Here is a 15410-nt window from a genome sequence, read left to right as displayed (position 1 = left end):
AGGGGTGCAAGGTCACTGCAAAGACTTATATTAGTGACGTAATTGCCAATCATCTGTCACCAGGTAAAGATGCCTGCAATATACAGTATGTGCCTATACATTTTATTTTAATGCCTATTTATTTTTACCGCAGTTACAGCCACATCACGTGTGTGACAGGGTGGGCAGTACACCAGATGAACTGAACAGGCAACCAAATTTGACAATTTTTGGTAATAACTCGCCATAATTAATAAATATATATATATACATATATATATATATATTTTTTTTTTTTTTTTTTTTTTTTTTTTTTAAACACAGGCAGTCAGTATACAAAATACCCAGTTTCCTTGGGCAAGACACTTAAACCTTGAGTTGCCCCACCTGACTGATCAACTAACTAGAAAGTACCAGTTCATTCACTATTTACATGGAATACTCATAAATATATGGTATGTGCATTGAGAAATGCAGCTACATTTATAAAAGTGCAAAAATATCTGTCCTGGATTGAGTCTTGAGATTGAAAAAAAAGAGGTCAACTGGATTTCTTTAGGTTTGTGAAGACGTTTCACTTCCCATCCAAGAAGCTTCTTCAGTTTTTAAAACAAATGAAGAAGATGGAGAGTCCCAGGTATATAACCCCTGGTGGGGGCTGTCCCCTTTGGAGGTGGTCCTGATGGTGTGAAAAAAGGTGTGGGTCATTACCATTACCTGGGGTTAAGGGTAAAGTCACTATGAGACCTTGCCCCACCCCATGTGACCTATTTAGGTCACCTAAGGCAAAGTGTGAGTGGTGTATGAAGCGCCTGGGAGTGGATCATAGGTAGCTGACGGGTGGTGCTGCAGAGTCAAATCAGATGACACATTTACTCTGGGCACAGAAGTGGATCAGTGAAGGGCAGCTGTGAGCGCAGAATTTCCTCAACACATTTCTATTTGTCTGGCAATTTGTGCAATTATCAAGTAGGATTGAGCTTTAAAACTAGCTGCACACGCTGATGATTGACCTCTTTTAAATTACAAAGAGACATGAGGGGTTCTCCCCAAAGTGTGACCTGCACGGGACAATCCGCTCAGTGTCCTTTAGTCATGCTGGTTACCACTATTGCTGCAGAAGCACTAAACTACTGTTACCTGAAGCTTCCACCGCACAGAGCTCAAGCAGCAAATCGTATGCATTAGTGTAACTTATAACTGAAGTGTGTCAGCAGTATTTAGCCGACGGGGTATGGTGACTTTACCAGTCGATCCGATGCTGACGTGTGATTAATGGCACAACAAAAACCTGTCAGTTTACTAAGAACACAATAAAAAAAAATGCTTCAACTTTTACATCAGATTTATTTTTCTTACTCACATATTACATACAACAAAACTGTATTCCAAACATCCTACGAATAACCTTCAGTTACACTGGTTATAAGTGTTCTTGAATGAACAGAAATTTACAGAAACATTGAACAAAATGCACGACGGAGAGCACAAGCTGCACCCGTGTCTCCTTTTTCTCATAGCTCTAAATATTTAACAAAAAATACATTTTTTTCAGCCAGCTGAAAGGTGCTATAAACATTTTTGACGGTTTGGGATAGAGGCACGCACCGACAGGCTACAGGACCAGACAGACCAGCATCTGACAAAAGTATTGCAGCGGTACCATCTAGTGGTGTAAATGCATACCCCGAGAGTACAGACGTTTCCACCTGAACCGAGTATTTAAGCGACGGGTAAGACACCAGTCGTAACTCTCGGTGTGGATTCTCAGTCAGGGTTGGATCTAATACATAAAGCCTTCTAATTCTGGACCACCTCAAGATCCTCCTCCAACTCTTCATTCTTCTTCTCTCGTCTTTGAAACGTTCTTATAAACCTGCTTGCAGACTTGTCCTTCGCAGAATAGCTCCTAAAGAGAAAGGGTCAGAAAAGCTTTAATAATTACATTTTATTTAAATATAACAGATTAAAATGAGTTCAATAATACATAGTTTTTTAATTCTGTGTATTATGTAGAATGTCCAAATTCACAGTCTTACCAGATGAAGCTTGTCATCTTCAATCCAGTGAGTCCATCCCCTGTTCTTCTTCTCTCCAGTCTGTTCACATATTAGTTTGTTCCCCTCCCATCTCACAAGCGACTGCAAAGGGAACAGAGAAGCGAAAGTGTGAATCACGACTTGTTTTTCAACATGCATAATATTCAAAGTACATTAATTATCTATTAAAAAACCCCCTCCAATTATGATATTTATGATACACTCTAGCCATTCCCATTTACCTTCAGGTGTCTGTTGTCTAGTCCCTTTGTAAACTCATTAAATTCCTGGCCCACTTTGAAGGTGACCGTGTAGTTTCGGAAAGTGCTCGTGGTTTTGATGATGAACTGGTCCCCCTGCCGCTCAATTGTTTTCTTTAAGTTAAGTTTCGTAGCAATTTTTCGTAAGGAAGCGCTGATGCCTGGAAAAGTGGAAACAGAGGTTGAGCCATAGGCACAAATTCATTTTCTCATTTCTCGCACAGTTAAATGATAAATAGCCCTGCTGCCGTGTTTTTCTACAAAAGTGCATTTTGAATGAGGTGAATGCACATTCTCATGAGGGAAACAACACGCTTGAAGGACTTACCCAGCACAATCATGTAGTCGTCAAAGTTGACATTGCTGATCATCTCCCATTTGCCACTCAGGCTGGCAGGCATGTTGACGAACTTGACTTTTCCTTCTTTTGGGAAGCGTGTAAGTGCAAGGTGATCCTGAGCCGGTCAGGTGCAGACTGCTGAGAAGAGGCTGAGGCAAATGCTGTTTATATGAGGTCAGGAGACACAGAGGCAGGTGTGTCCTGTCACCTGAGGATGAGAGAGGTGAACTGATTTGTTCCAGAGTAAAGAAGAGGCCAGACGTGTCAGACTGGTGCAACAGTTCAGTCTAAGCATGGCTTTGAAAATTTGCCCCAGGCATCACGCCTTTATGGCATTCAAATCCTAGTGGTGCATGTTATCCAGAAGCAATGTTTGGATTTGAATGACAGACTGAAAGGCTTTTATCCTTTTCTTTTAATAAAACAAAAAGTTACTCAGAATTAATCACTTGTACAATGATGGCAAAGCAGTCACTCTATTTCTCTTACATAACTGCAGTAAATACAGCCATGTGAAAAGAGTTTTTACATGACTAAGTACACAAACTAAGTACACCCTAATTGCTTCGATAGGAATTAAGAAGGTAAGCAGCAGCAAGGAGCTGCTGGAATCGTTGGAGTCGTTACCAGGAGAAAGCCTCTTCTCTCTAAAAAGAAAAAGGCAGCACATGCACAGAAGAGTGGACCAAAGTTCCTCCACAACCATGTCACTTTCTGTTTGACTGAAAAATCAAACAGAAAGTTGTAACTTCCAAGTTACTGTTTCTAAAGGTGGTTCTACAAGCTAATATATATAGGTAATAATAATAATAATAATAGGTAATAATCATGGGGTGTGCTAAGGGCTGCACAGTCCTGTTGAAATCTTTGTTTTTCACGACTATAAATGTTATATCGACTGATTTGCACACTATACTTTTTACTGCACAGTTAGAGAAATCTTAAATTGTGATTAGGATGTGTAGTAGCTGGTAGGCATACATTTTCTAGCACTTTATCTTTTTTTGTAATGTTTTTGTACTATGTGTGAATTTGCTGTGGCACTGGACTCGCTCTGAGTTTCAATAATCTACATATTCCCAGTTAAAAGAAAAAAAAAAATCATGCTTATCTCATTTAAGGTTTTATATTTATATAATAGTTGTAGAGGGAGAGGGATTTCAATATTCCAGTTGTTCAAAGCTGGCTTCAGACATAAACAGAATCAGACAGCTACTGATTCTTACGAACAGGGCCTACGTAAAAATGGCACACCTTTATGTGCAATGAGGAACATAGTGACACTGTTGCATACTCTGTCATGCAGTGTGAAAAGGATTGATGTAAGCCAAGTGTGGAAAAAAAATAAATGAAACACATGGCACTTATCCAAATACTCAGGTGTTGTTGCTTCTTCTGACGGGTTGTCTTGTGACATGGGAAAACCACGTCAGGGTTTTTTCCCTGCCAAGACTCTAAATGTGCGTAAACACAATGCAGACGTACTAACTGCTTAAATAAAACACAGAGGAGTTTGGGATGCTAGCTAAAACATACTCAGAGTAAATTGGTAGAAATAATAATGTTTTTCAAAATTAATCATAATAAAATTATTATTATTATTAAAAAGCTACTACTAATAATGATCAATTCTGATACTAATGATGATGTTCTCTGTTATATTTTAATTTTAAACCCCATTACTGTAATCAAATCTCTTCATTTGGCTGATGTTTTGTTATTTCACCTGAAATCTAAAAGTGAGGATGATCCTGCGAGATAATCATTTTCATCATGAAAGCAAAGCTGAGACTTTACTGGAGATATTTAAGGATTCTTATCTGTGCGATGAAAGCAACAATGAACGGCTCACAAGGTGGAAAACAAAGATTTATTTCTTTATCTCTTTATTTCTAGAATATCACAAATCATGTCTTTACTATCAGATCTGCAGAAGTGGGTATTTAAAGCGCACAGCCTGAGGGACAGCATGGAAAAATACAGCTCTAGGTACAAAAACATGTTGACTAACAGGCGTATGCTGAAGCCAGACATGGAAAAGATAACTGTGGTAAAACAAGTGTGATTCAATTAATTCTCTGTGCATCATCTGCTCACCATTTCACAGTTGAATGTAAATCCTTTGATTGACTGGAAACACATTTATGTGACCACTCATCTATATGATCTGCTGCTCGGTTATTTTGTGATCTTGTGTATTTTTCCACACACGCAAACAAAAAGTTCTGGCAAAGTGAAACTGTTACTAAATCACTTCACTCAACAACCTGAAACACACCCATTCTTAGAAAAGACCCCTGTTTAGTGCAGGCACTGTCGGAAGCATGAATTACGTGAATTTGTGTTTTGTTTTAAATTCACAGTCAAATTTCCTCAACTTGAGGAAGCACCCGTGTACCTCTGGAGAGGCGCTAGAACCACATCTGCGTTTTTCTGCTCGCTCTCAGAGCTGTATAGGTCGTGCTCTTTGATGTAGTGAATGACGCTGTCTGGAAGCAGGTATCTGACGCTCTGGCCGCGCCGCAGCGACCGCCGCACATGAGTGGCTGAGATGTCGTTAGTCACCCATTCGCGGACGATATGGATGTTCTTGCGATACTTCCACAGCAAGTCTGACTGGTGGATGAACTTATATGGATCGCTGTTGCTGCGGGTGATGCAAACCAAACCGTGGCGGCCTACGATCTCGGCGATATCCTCCTGCTTCCACATGTTGGGAATCCCAAAAGACTCGAGGACGTCAGCCCCGCACAGCAACATCAGCTGAAGGCCATCTGAGCACAGAGAGACAAGTTAACCGTTTTTCTGTCAGCACAACACAAGAGTCAACTAATCCACACTGTGCATATGCTTCAGGTCAAAAATTTTAGAACACCTCAATTCTTCCAGTTTTTTATTGAAATTCAAGCAGTTCAATATCTCATTGTACTCTGAGATTAAAGCATAGAAAGATAAAGTTAAAAAGGAAACCATAGAATCCATTTATATTCAAAATGTAATCTAAACTTTTGAATCATCAAAGTAGTCACCTTTGGCAGAGAGAACAGCTAAATACACTCATGGCATTATCTCTACAATGTCATCTATCCATCCATCCCTCCGCATGAAAGTGAAGCTTTCGATTTACCAGTTAATCGACGTCCCTGTCCTCTACTATGGTCACGAGCTCTGGGTTGTGACTGAAAGAATGAGATCACGGATACAAGCGGCGAAAATGAGCTTCCTCCAAAGGGTGGCTGGCCTCTCTCTTAGAGATAGGATGAAGAGTTCAGCCATCTGAGAATGGCTCAGAGTAGAGTCATTACTCCTCCACATCGAAAGAAGTCAGTTGAGGTGGTTCAAGCATCTGGCAAGGATGCCTACTGGGCAACTCCTGGTTGAGGTGTTTCGGGCACGTCCCACCAGAATGAGGCCCAGGGGCAGACCTAGGACCTGCTGGAGACATTAGATCTCTCGGTTGGCCTAGAAATGCCTCTGTGTTCCTCGGGATAAGCTGGAGGAGGTGGCTGGAGAGAGGGAGGTCTGGGCGTCCTTGCTTAGGCTACTGCGCCCACGACCGTGCCATGGATAAGGAGAAGAAAATGGATGGATGGAAGTTTTTCCCAGCTGTGTTGCAGAAGTTCCCATAAATGCGTGGCACTTTTAGGATGGAGAGTGTGCTGGTCATTCCATTCTTGTTCCTTTTTCCTACTGTAGTTCTGGCACAGCTTGGACTTATGTTTTGGGTTTTTATCTTGGTGTAGGATGAACCCCTGACCAACTAGGTGCATACCAGAGGGTACTGCATGGCGATGCAGAACCATTTTGGTTCAAGGTGCCTCTAAATCTGTACATGTCACCAACATCCCGAGACCATCACGCTTCCTCCTCATATTTACAAGTTGATGTCACACTCAACGTGTTTTTTCTTGTTCAATAGTGTACAAAAGTAGGCTGGTAGGACCAACTGTCAAAGCTCGATCAACCGCCTTTGCTACGGAACAGGTTTAAGTTCTTAATCCATTTCCTGTTCTCTAAAAAAGGCTGTTGTATATTTCTGAAATATGTATTTTTTAGTTTTAGGTAATATTACAATATTCTTTAAATCTCTGACAGTTCACTACTTACCTTTATGCCATTTCAAATTAATCACTGGACTTGAGCTGCTTGAATTTCAATTTAAAGAATGGAAGAATTGGGGTCTTCTTCAAGTTTGGACCACAGTGTATTCACTATCTGTTCACAGGTCATGGGGCAGAACAGTGCATACGTTACTGTTGTAGGAATTCCCTGAAATGTCACACATAAAATCAAATTCTATGTATTTCAGCTTCTGCATCAGCTGAGTTTGACGGTGTGGAATAACAAAGAAGTGCGCTTACTGGAACTCGCCTACATTAGCTGCGAATAAGAACACACCCAAATGTCCTAATGAATTGTCAGTGGTCATGTTGCATTGCAGATCGTTGCAGGGTTGAAATTTTGATGAGGAAAGAGAGTGATTCATGAAATAAAGAAGAAGATATCCGGTTCTGCTGCACTGGTTTTAAACTGAACTGCTGACATCTTTACCCTGAAACACCAAGTGTAACATATTTGATACGTGAGTTTTTGTGACCTCTGCATCTTCTGTTTTCCTTTTTTTTCCTGAATAAATTGGACAGTAAATATTTAAGTAATACATTGCACAAAAATGCCAACTGTAGCTCACATATAACTCATATATGCAAACTGATAAAATTGATATTTCATAAACCTTTTCTCAGAATTTTCTGGCAATTATACTTCATGGTTCAAGCTTTACAGGGTCAAGCGATGCTAGTAGAACTTAAATGCAAAGCATAGTATGCACTTCAACATGCCAGCTTTTACAATGCACCTTCAGCAAAAATTCAAGTGCTTCCGTAATGCATATTTTTCCCTTCCATCCCCCGGAGGCTCAGCTCGTGCTGTTAACACCACACCTGTGTATCCACACCCTAAACCCATTCTCTTGTCAGTTAAGCTGCAAACAGGAAAATCCTGACAACTACGTTTGTTGCATGGCTCGTTTGATGGACAAGAAAAGTTACAGACAATGACAGGGAGGTAAATGTAGGGCATGACTTACCTCTATGTTTGTGATAATTCTCTTCTATGCGCCTCTTTTTTGCATACTTGATCGTGTCCACATCATCGATGTTCTGCTCTGCTGCAAGAAGCTCCTCATAGTGATGCCTGTAAATTTACAAATTGAAATCAAAGATTTTTATCAAGCAAAAACCACGCTGAGTGTGTACTGTATTTACAGTTTGCTATAAAGTGGAAAAAGGCTACTATTGGTAGTTGTCAGTCAGCAAATGAGTGCTCCAAAATCCAATTCTCATTATGCTAAACGCATTTGATCTTATTATTAAACTGCTTTTGTGCCTTTTATGGGGGGTTTTTTCTTCAGGTCTGTGAGGCTGCAGTTGGGATACTATTTCAGATTCTTTACACCATCAGCATTTAATAATTTCAGCCTTCACCTTAAATAATTATGGAATTTTGATTGACTTTGTCTGATTCTATCTTGTTTGAACTGCACCTGCAAAGTTCTGGGAAGTATTCAGCAAATCATAACATGTATCAAGTATCATACCAGTAAAGGCTCTCACATTTCCTGACTTGCATTTCTTCCTTTTCCTGTTGCCACGAGAAAACAGATGACAAAGATTCTAAATAATGATTTCATTTATGTGAGGCATAATGATGTTAATTATCTAATATCTAATTAAGCCTGCACAAGTTTAATTTTAATCCCTAAGGTTTAAATCAAACCTCCATAATGGATTTTGTTACTTTAAGAATTAATTTATCTAGAAAAGGATAAAAAGTTTCAAGACATGTGTTGAAAAATACAGAGTCTATCATTCAGCAGTGTGTGAGCCAGTGTAACTGCAGGGAGTTTGACGCTTTGTGTGTAAAAATAGTTCATACTACATGATGCAACACACACACACACAAACCAAATCTAAAGAATTCATAAATCAATTACCATTAAGGTTCCCAGTAATTATCTACATCACATGTCATTTAAAGATGCTTTAGGTTTAGGAAATCAGTATTTTAATAGGTTTATTACTTGCAGTGATAATGTTAAGATAATAGAGAAAGAAGTGCGCAGCTTGGGGTGAGTCAGTAATAAAGGTGAATCAGAAAACAACAGATAACAAAACAGTAAAGGTCACAGGTAGTGTCACACAGTTTTTGTCTCAAGACAAACCACATACACCACACAAAAGCACTCCCAGCACTCAGACGCAAGAAATGCCAACTCACCGAACTACTTTAGCTGTTTCCACCCACTCTGGCTGCAAACTCTCCCAGGAATCCACCATAACCCAGTCTGAGCTTTCGGTAGCCAATCGGGTCATCTCCAGACGGTGGCAGGCTTCAATCAAGCCCTTTTTCTTATATGCATCACCCACTGGAGAGATGATTCCTCTCACCACCTTATACTGACCTTACGCACAAAAGAAGACATGTGTTTAAGTACTGGTCAGGTAAAATATTATATTTGACCCCAATTATTACTAGTTATTACTAGTACTTTTCCTACAAACATATACAAAGGTCATTACAAGTTTGCAAAATATAATAATAAGTGTAAAATTTGCATAGTATTTGAAATAAGTTCAGTTTTTCCTGCATAATGTATTTTCTTTTAATTTTTGAGATGAATTATTAGACTTTATTGGACAGAACAGTAGAGTAGACAAGAAATGACACATGGGAAACTGTCTGAGCAGAACAGAATCCAGAATCAAAGAAACCAGCATTTACTGAATAAATAATTGGTTGTAGCTCGATAGTGTAGTGGTTTACACATTAGCCTAACAAACAAAAAGATCCCTGGTTTGATCCCAGGAGGAGACACAAAGGCATCCAGTGTAAAGATCTGCCAAATCAAAATATGTGGTGAAATGCAAAGTGATTCCAGCTGGAGAGAAGTTGGGGGTTGGGGTTGGGTCAGGAAGGGCATCTGGCATAAAACTCCCAAATGAAACATGAGGCACAACCTAATAGTGTCTATTAATAATGCAATATTAAAATACTGCCAGCTTTTCTGTAGTGTCATATTAATCAATTTACAAAAGCATAATCCCTTCTTGAACTAGACTATAGGTATAACAATTTTATCCAAAACACTTGTCTCTCCAATGTACTGATTCACAATCCCTTTTTAAGACAAAGCTACCCATTTCACTTAATTTTTGCCTGTCCATCCATCTTCCTCTGTTTATCCATTTCAGGATTGCTGGGGGTTGGATGCTTATCCCTGCTGTCATAAAGCAAGAGGGTACATCCTGGGTAGATTGCCAGTCTGTTGCAGGGCTAACATATAGAAACTGAGAACCCTTCATGCTCACATTTACACCTACAGTAATTTTAGAATCACCCCATGCATGTCTCCACGTCGGGTGACTGAGGGAGAAAGCTGGAGTACCCAGAGAGAACTAACTAAATCTAACTAACTAAATCATGATGATAATATTTGAGACTTTAGCCTTTAGAATAACTCAGTTGAAGAGCATGGAGGGTAACTGAATTAAATCTGTGGTGTTCACAAAACTTGGGAAAAAATTAATGAATAACTGATAAAGGTGGAGATGCATCGCAATAAAAGACCCAATTGTCATGTAACTCAACCTGTGTCTTCCAGGTGATCTCGAGCCAGTTCAAACATCCTCATGTGCATGTTGGTGATGGGGTTGAAGGACCCGCAGGCCAGCAGGACCACTTTGGTTATACTGTGACCCTCCATGGCTCATACTGGACCTGGGTTTGCACAAACAAGGAGAAGAAACGAAGACAAATTAAACTTGGCTGATCACATGTCAAGAATCGCTTTGTGGGGGGGAGGAAACGGTATATTTGTATCAAGAGAGTAGTTTAACCTCGTTTAAAGTTAGAGTCTGTGAGCTTCATTAACTAATTAACTACAAATGTAAAGAAAACTAAAGCTTGACGCTTTATCTTCGTTAAACGTTAGCATTCGACTATAACAAGTAGCTAACTTTAGCTTATCTATTGAGCACACAGCTCCTTTTCCATCAAAGATTCACGTACAGGACCCTTAAACAGACAAAGCATGAACTCGGTGCTTAACTCAAAAACAAATTATGCGTTTTTAATATAATGTCAAATATTGTAGTACCAAGAGAAACGGCCACAGATACCATTTGTGTTTCACCCGCTTCCTGTTTTGACGTCACGGACTACGCTGTAAGATCCCCTAATCTGATTGGACACAATAGACCAGGAAGAGGTGAACCGCACCCGCTCTGGTGGTGCTGCGTTCACAATCACAAATTCCCCAAATCCCAAACGTCTCGACTAATAGTAAACGTATTATAGCCGTGTTTTTAAGTAATTTTTAAATTTTCCTCTAGTACGGCCACCTTCTTTACGACAAACTCTTCAGCAAATGCTAACATTCTACTAAGGCTGATTTGCAGCTGTTTACAAAGAAAGTCCCGGTAAGGTGTTTTCTTTTAGCATGCACTCTAGCTGTTTAGCTAACAAAACAACTTGGACTGTTTGCATGAACTTCCAACACACAGATAAATTTATCCTGTCAGTGTAGTCGCCAAAGAGACTGTTAGATCTGATAAAATGTTATGTATTTTTCCACTGACTCCAACAGCTCTGCACTCATCGAGTGGAAATAGCACGTTAGGTCATCTTTGAGTTATCTGTGAAGTACCTCAGCAACAAAACCTAACGTGATCTGTTGTTTGGTGCCAGTTCTCCCAGTTCCCGTAGAAAAAATAGGATTTTAACTGAAGATGGCCTCTCGAGGGAAATCAGAAACTGGAAAATTGAAGCAGAATATGGAGGAACAACTTGACAGACTAATGCAGCAGCTTCAGGACCTGGAGGAATGCAGGTGTAGTACAGAAAAAGAAAAACAATAAACTCCTCCTGTGTGCTTTTTGTATATGAAAATCTGGCATGCAGTACCTGAAGGATAACAGAGAGAATAAAAACAGTGGGTAAATAAATGCTTCTCTATTCTTCTGTTGTGTCTCGGTTTTCATTCCTTCATTTGTTTATTCCAGAGAAGATCTGGATGAGGAAGAGTACGAAGAGACAAAGAAGGAAACTTTGGAGCAGCTGGGTGAATTCAATGACTCCTTAAAGAAAATAATGTCAGGAGATATGACACTTGTGGATGAACTCAGTGGGATGCAACTGGTATGGACAATTAATGTGCTACTACTGTGTATTAGGAGTGCATTAAATATGTTATAGCACATTGATTAAGAAAACTGATGATTAGTAAAATATCAGAACGTTCAGATGTTTCTGTCTTCATCAGGCGATCCAAGCTGCCATCAGCCAAGCCTTCAAAACCCCGGAGGTGATACGACTTTTTGCTAAGAAGCAGCCAGGACAGCTGAGAAGCAGACTGGCAGAGGTTTGCAATGTCAAATTTATATTGTATAATACACACACACACACAGAGTGTGGTAAGAAGTTTACACACCCACCCATGTGGATGAATATCATGTTAATTTTGGGCATTTAATGATTTCTTTGATGTTTCATTTTTACTTTCTATATTACTTCTTTTTTATCTTTAATGACTTGAAAAAACATGAATTGTGTGCACAAGATTGAATTTAATTTGGATTTTCTCTAAACCATACAGGCTCAAACATAAACATACACCCCCACTAATATTTGGTTAAATTGTCATCCCCACTTTTGGATAACATCAACAATCTTCTGGCATACTTCTTGCTGGATATTTAACCGATCTTCTTGGCAGTGTTGGCAGAATCCAGTTAAATTGGTTGGTTTCCTGGCGCAGACACGACTTTTAAACGCAGTCCATACATTTTCAACAAGGATGGAGTCGGGGCTTTGGGAAGGTCATTCCAAAAGCTTAATGTTAGCCTGTTTTATCCAAACTGAAACCAGTTCTGATGTGTATTTGGGATCATTGTTCTGATCATGTGTTGTGTTCATTTGAGGTGAAGTTGAAGAATTGAGGTATTCCTCATCCTTCATTATTTCATCCACTTTGCACAGTGTACCAGTGACACTGGCAGCAAAACAGCTTAGTTAGTAGAACTTAATTTTTTCAAGTTAAAAGACATGTAGAACCTTTAGCGCCACTTATTAAAAGATTTAAGTGAGCGTATGTCTATATTTGAGCCTATTATTTTCAGCCTGTGTGGATTGGAGGAAATCCCCCAAAAATTCAACGTTGTTTTAAAATTCTTCTTTTTTAATATCATGAAAGATGTTTGCTGTGAAATTGTTTCACTCTGGAAGAACAGTTCAAAGAAATTATCAAAAGCCCCAAATTGCCACGATTGTACGCAAATTTCTGACCACAACAGCAGAGTTCAGTCACACCTCAGTGTTTATGTGGAGATTCATTTGCCTGACAATTTCCCAACCGGTGTGTGACGTACTGTGCAGATGGACCGCGATGTGATGGTGGGAAAACTGTCACGGGACGTGTACACGCAGCAGAAAATGGAAATCCTCACTGCCTTGAGAAAACTGGGGGAGAAGGTGAGGAGCACTCAGAGCACACATGATTAGAGTCTAGGATGATTCAGCGGCTTGTGCCACGTAAAGTCTGAACTGATTCATTTCAGTCATGCAGCCCTCACTAGCTGCCTCGAAATGCCTCAAATGTTTCCTTTCACTCATGTTGTAATTACGTGACAGCTCACCCCAGAAGACGAGACTTTCCTCACTGAAAACGCCACAGCGACCCTGAGCCAGTTTGAAAAAGTGACTGCAAACCAAGGTGAGCATAAAGGTGATTTTACTACAAGACAGATATTTTCTCACATATTTCTGTTGACCTCATTTTGCCTTCCTTTTTTCAGGGTCTGAAGACAAAATAATGGCTTTAGCTAGCTCTGGTGTGAAAACAAAGTCATAGCAGTTCTGCAAAAAAAAGTGTGTTTTTAACTAAGACAAAAATGTGCCATCCAATTATGGATTTTCTAAACAATCAGTGCGCTTTTAAGTGCTACTGCAGACGCTGACACTTTTTAACAGTATTGTTTTATATGTACACGTCAATCTTTGTAAATGTCTTTTAATCGTCCAGATAAAGTGTAAAAATGTATTTTAGGTACGAGCGTGTGATTTGTTAAAAGGCGCGTGAATGTAGAGGACGGCGCAGACAGTTTGTTATTATGATCTTGTGGTTTGTGCAGTGATTCTTTATTCCAAAATTTCAATATTCAACATTCAACAGTGCTGTTTTTATGATGCTGATTTCCTTCAGGGTGTAGTTTTATTTCAGCTAGAACTGTGCCGTCTGCAGGACTCTGGATAAAATAATAGAAACACTGCATGTGTCAGAACTACAGCGCTTCAGATGATCGGATCTGCCTCGATTAATATGTACACTATAACCAATTTACAATTGCATTTATATATGAATACATTTGTAAACCACTTGTGTGCCGATGGGATGTAGAGTCTGATGATATCTTTAGTAAAACTTGACGAGTCTTTGACCAGTTTAGTTGAAATGTGCTGAGTCTGCAGGGTGGATTAGAGCAGCCGTCGTCCAAGAATATGAGAATCATAAAGTTTTATTAATAGTGTGGGTCTTCAGTCTGTTCATGGAGAAAATACAGAGAAAATACAAAGATTTTACAGGATGAAGTAATGAATTGAGAGGCTTTACCACTATTCAGTGTCACTTGGGTGTTTCCATTATTTTAATGAGTCCTCTATGCATTTATTATCATGTAATTCAAACTGATGACTGTAGTTTCATATTGACAGTGATGAAGTTTGATAGTTTTTAAACTCGCATCAGAGTCTGTGTAGAAGTGAATGTCACAATGTTTACAGCATTAATCTTGATATTCTTGCTACTTTTAATGTGAGTAAAAAGAAAACTAACAACAGGCTTCGTGTTTTATTTCCCGCCATGTACACTCACCTGCCACTATGTACACCTGTTCAGCTGCTCATCAGCATTAATATTTTATCAGCCAATCACATTGCAGCAACTTAATGCATGTTGGCATGGTCAAACAGAGTACCAAAATGCAGATTTAAAGTGACTTTGAAAGTGTCATGGTTGTTGTCTTCAAACATTTTGGGCATCGAATAAACACCACAGCTTACCTGAGTATTACTGCAGGCCATGTCCATCACTTTATGACCACCGTGTATCCGTCTTGAATCTTTGCCACAAAGAATTAAGGTAGTTCTGAAGGCAAGGAGGGTCCAACTTGATACTAGCAGGTTAAGTCTAATAAAGTATCTCATCAGTGTGTTCACTGTTACAGTCATGGCTGCTCATTTTAAACACGGCCAAAGTCTGAAATAATGAGATCGGCAAACATTCAAGTCGTCCCGGAGTGCCTAAAGATTTGGCTTCAAACTGCTCTCAAGGTTCACTTCAGACATTTTTCAAATCTTGGCTCTGTATGATGTCACTGAGAGTGGGTATCATAAATATGCTCTCAGCACAGGAGGCCCACCCACCTGCTGTTCAAACCCGTTTTTGAGGGGCAGCCAATTCTAAGAAAGGGAACTGAGAAATATACCCAAGTATTAAGGCCTTACTGGTATTACTGGTGGTTCTACTATACACAGTTTGAAATGTGAATCATGCAAAGCAGCCCTGGTAGAACGCAAAAATAAAAGCATGGAGTTGAAAATGATAATAAATCCACCAGCTCTATAGTTTATCGTGGAGCTGTAGCAGATCTCAGTTTCACCACCAGAGGGCAACAATGCTCAATATTTAAAAACAGACTTTCCACAGCACCACCCAGGGTGTGTTCCCATGCTGTG

At 39.6% G+C, this 15410-nt stretch overlaps 3 protein-coding genes across 5 annotated transcripts; 1 reads left to right on the top strand and 2 right to left on the bottom strand.

The window, feature by feature from the left end:
• Positions 1-1306: 1306 nt before the first annotated feature.
• Positions 1307-2843, bottom strand: rbp7a (retinol binding protein 7a, cellular). The gene is made up of 4 exons (XM_003444803.5): positions 2607-2843; positions 2261-2439; positions 2019-2120; positions 1307-1888 (listed from the first exon to the last, which is right to left on the bottom strand). Exons 1-4 carry the CDS (start codon positions 2677-2679, stop codon positions 1817-1819), a joined length of 426 nt encoding a protein of 141 aa, XP_003444851.1. The 5' UTR covers positions 2680-2843; the 3' UTR covers positions 1307-1816.
• Positions 2844-4474: 1631 nt separating this feature from the next.
• On the bottom strand, positions 4475-10935 carry nmnat1 (nicotinamide nucleotide adenylyltransferase 1). 2 transcript variants are annotated; one of them, XM_003444802.4, is made up of 5 exons: positions 10799-10935; positions 10269-10397; positions 8898-9081; positions 7708-7814; positions 4475-5392 (listed from the first exon to the last, which is right to left on the bottom strand). In XM_003444802.4, exons 2-5 carry the CDS (start codon positions 10381-10383, stop codon positions 4992-4994), a joined length of 807 nt encoding a protein of 268 aa, XP_003444850.1. In that variant the 5' UTR covers positions 10384-10397; positions 10799-10935; the 3' UTR covers positions 4475-4991. The 2 variants fall into 2 exon arrangements, with proteins under 2 accessions (XP_003444850.1, XP_003444849.1); XM_003444801.5 differs by having other exon boundaries at positions 10777-10862.
• Positions 10892-14510, top strand: lzic (leucine zipper and CTNNBIP1 domain containing). Of its 2 annotated transcripts, none has more exons than XM_003444804.2 (7): positions 10892-11098; positions 11266-11508; positions 11681-11816; positions 11941-12039; positions 13053-13148; positions 13308-13389; positions 13472-14510. In XM_003444804.2, exons 2-7 carry the CDS (start codon positions 11408-11410, stop codon positions 13525-13527), a joined length of 570 nt encoding a protein of 189 aa, XP_003444852.1. In that variant the 5' UTR covers positions 10892-11098; positions 11266-11407; the 3' UTR covers positions 13528-14510. The 2 variants fall into 2 exon arrangements, with proteins under 2 accessions (XP_003444852.1, XP_005478264.1); XM_005478207.4 differs by having other exon boundaries at positions 10912-11098; positions 11367-11508.
• Positions 14511-15410: the final 900 nt, after the last annotated feature.

This window comes from Oreochromis niloticus, linkage group LG20 (assembly GCF_001858045.2).
Source record: "Oreochromis niloticus isolate F11D_XX linkage group LG20, O_niloticus_UMD_NMBU, whole genome shotgun sequence".
In the NCBI taxonomy this organism is placed as follows: Eukaryota; Metazoa; Chordata; class Actinopteri; order Cichliformes; family Cichlidae; genus Oreochromis; species Oreochromis niloticus.
Note: the sequence above shows the minus strand (reverse complement) of the source record. Positions and strands in the feature narration are given on the sequence as shown.

Coding starts and splice junctions, on each gene's coding strand:
- nmnat1 (XM_003444802.4), bottom strand. CDS start 10,383: ATGGAGGGTCACAGTATAACCAAAGTGGTCCTGCTGGCCTGCGGGTCC. Junction 9,082..10,268: donor AGATCACCTGGAAGACACAG/GTTGAGTTACAT, acceptor TTTGTGCGTAAG/GTCAGTATAAGGTGGTGAGA. Junction 7,815..8,897: donor GAAACAGCTAAAGTAGTTCG/GTGAGTTGGCAT, acceptor GTAAATTTACAG/GCATCACTATGAGGAGCTTC.
- lzic (XM_003444804.2), top strand. CDS start 11,408: ATGGCCTCTCGAGGGAAATCAGAAACTGGAAAATTGAAGCAGAATATG. Junction 11,509..11,680: donor CAGGACCTGGAGGAATGCAG/GTGTAGTACAGA, acceptor TGTTTATTCCAG/AGAAGATCTGGATGAGGAAG. Junction 13,149..13,307: donor TGAGAAAACTGGGGGAGAAG/GTGAGGAGCACT, acceptor ATTACGTGACAG/CTCACCCCAGAAGACGAGAC.
- rbp7a (XM_003444803.5), bottom strand. CDS start 2,679: ATGCCTGCCAGCCTGAGTGGCAAATGGGAGATGATCAGCAATGTCAAC. Junction 2,440..2,606: donor CGACTACATGATTGTGCTGG/GTAAGTCCTTCA, acceptor CCACTTTTCCAG/GCATCAGCGCTTCCTTACGA. Junction 1,889..2,018: donor AAGATGACAAGCTTCATCTG/GTAAGACTGTGA, acceptor CTTTCTCTTTAG/GAGCTATTCTGCGAAGGACA.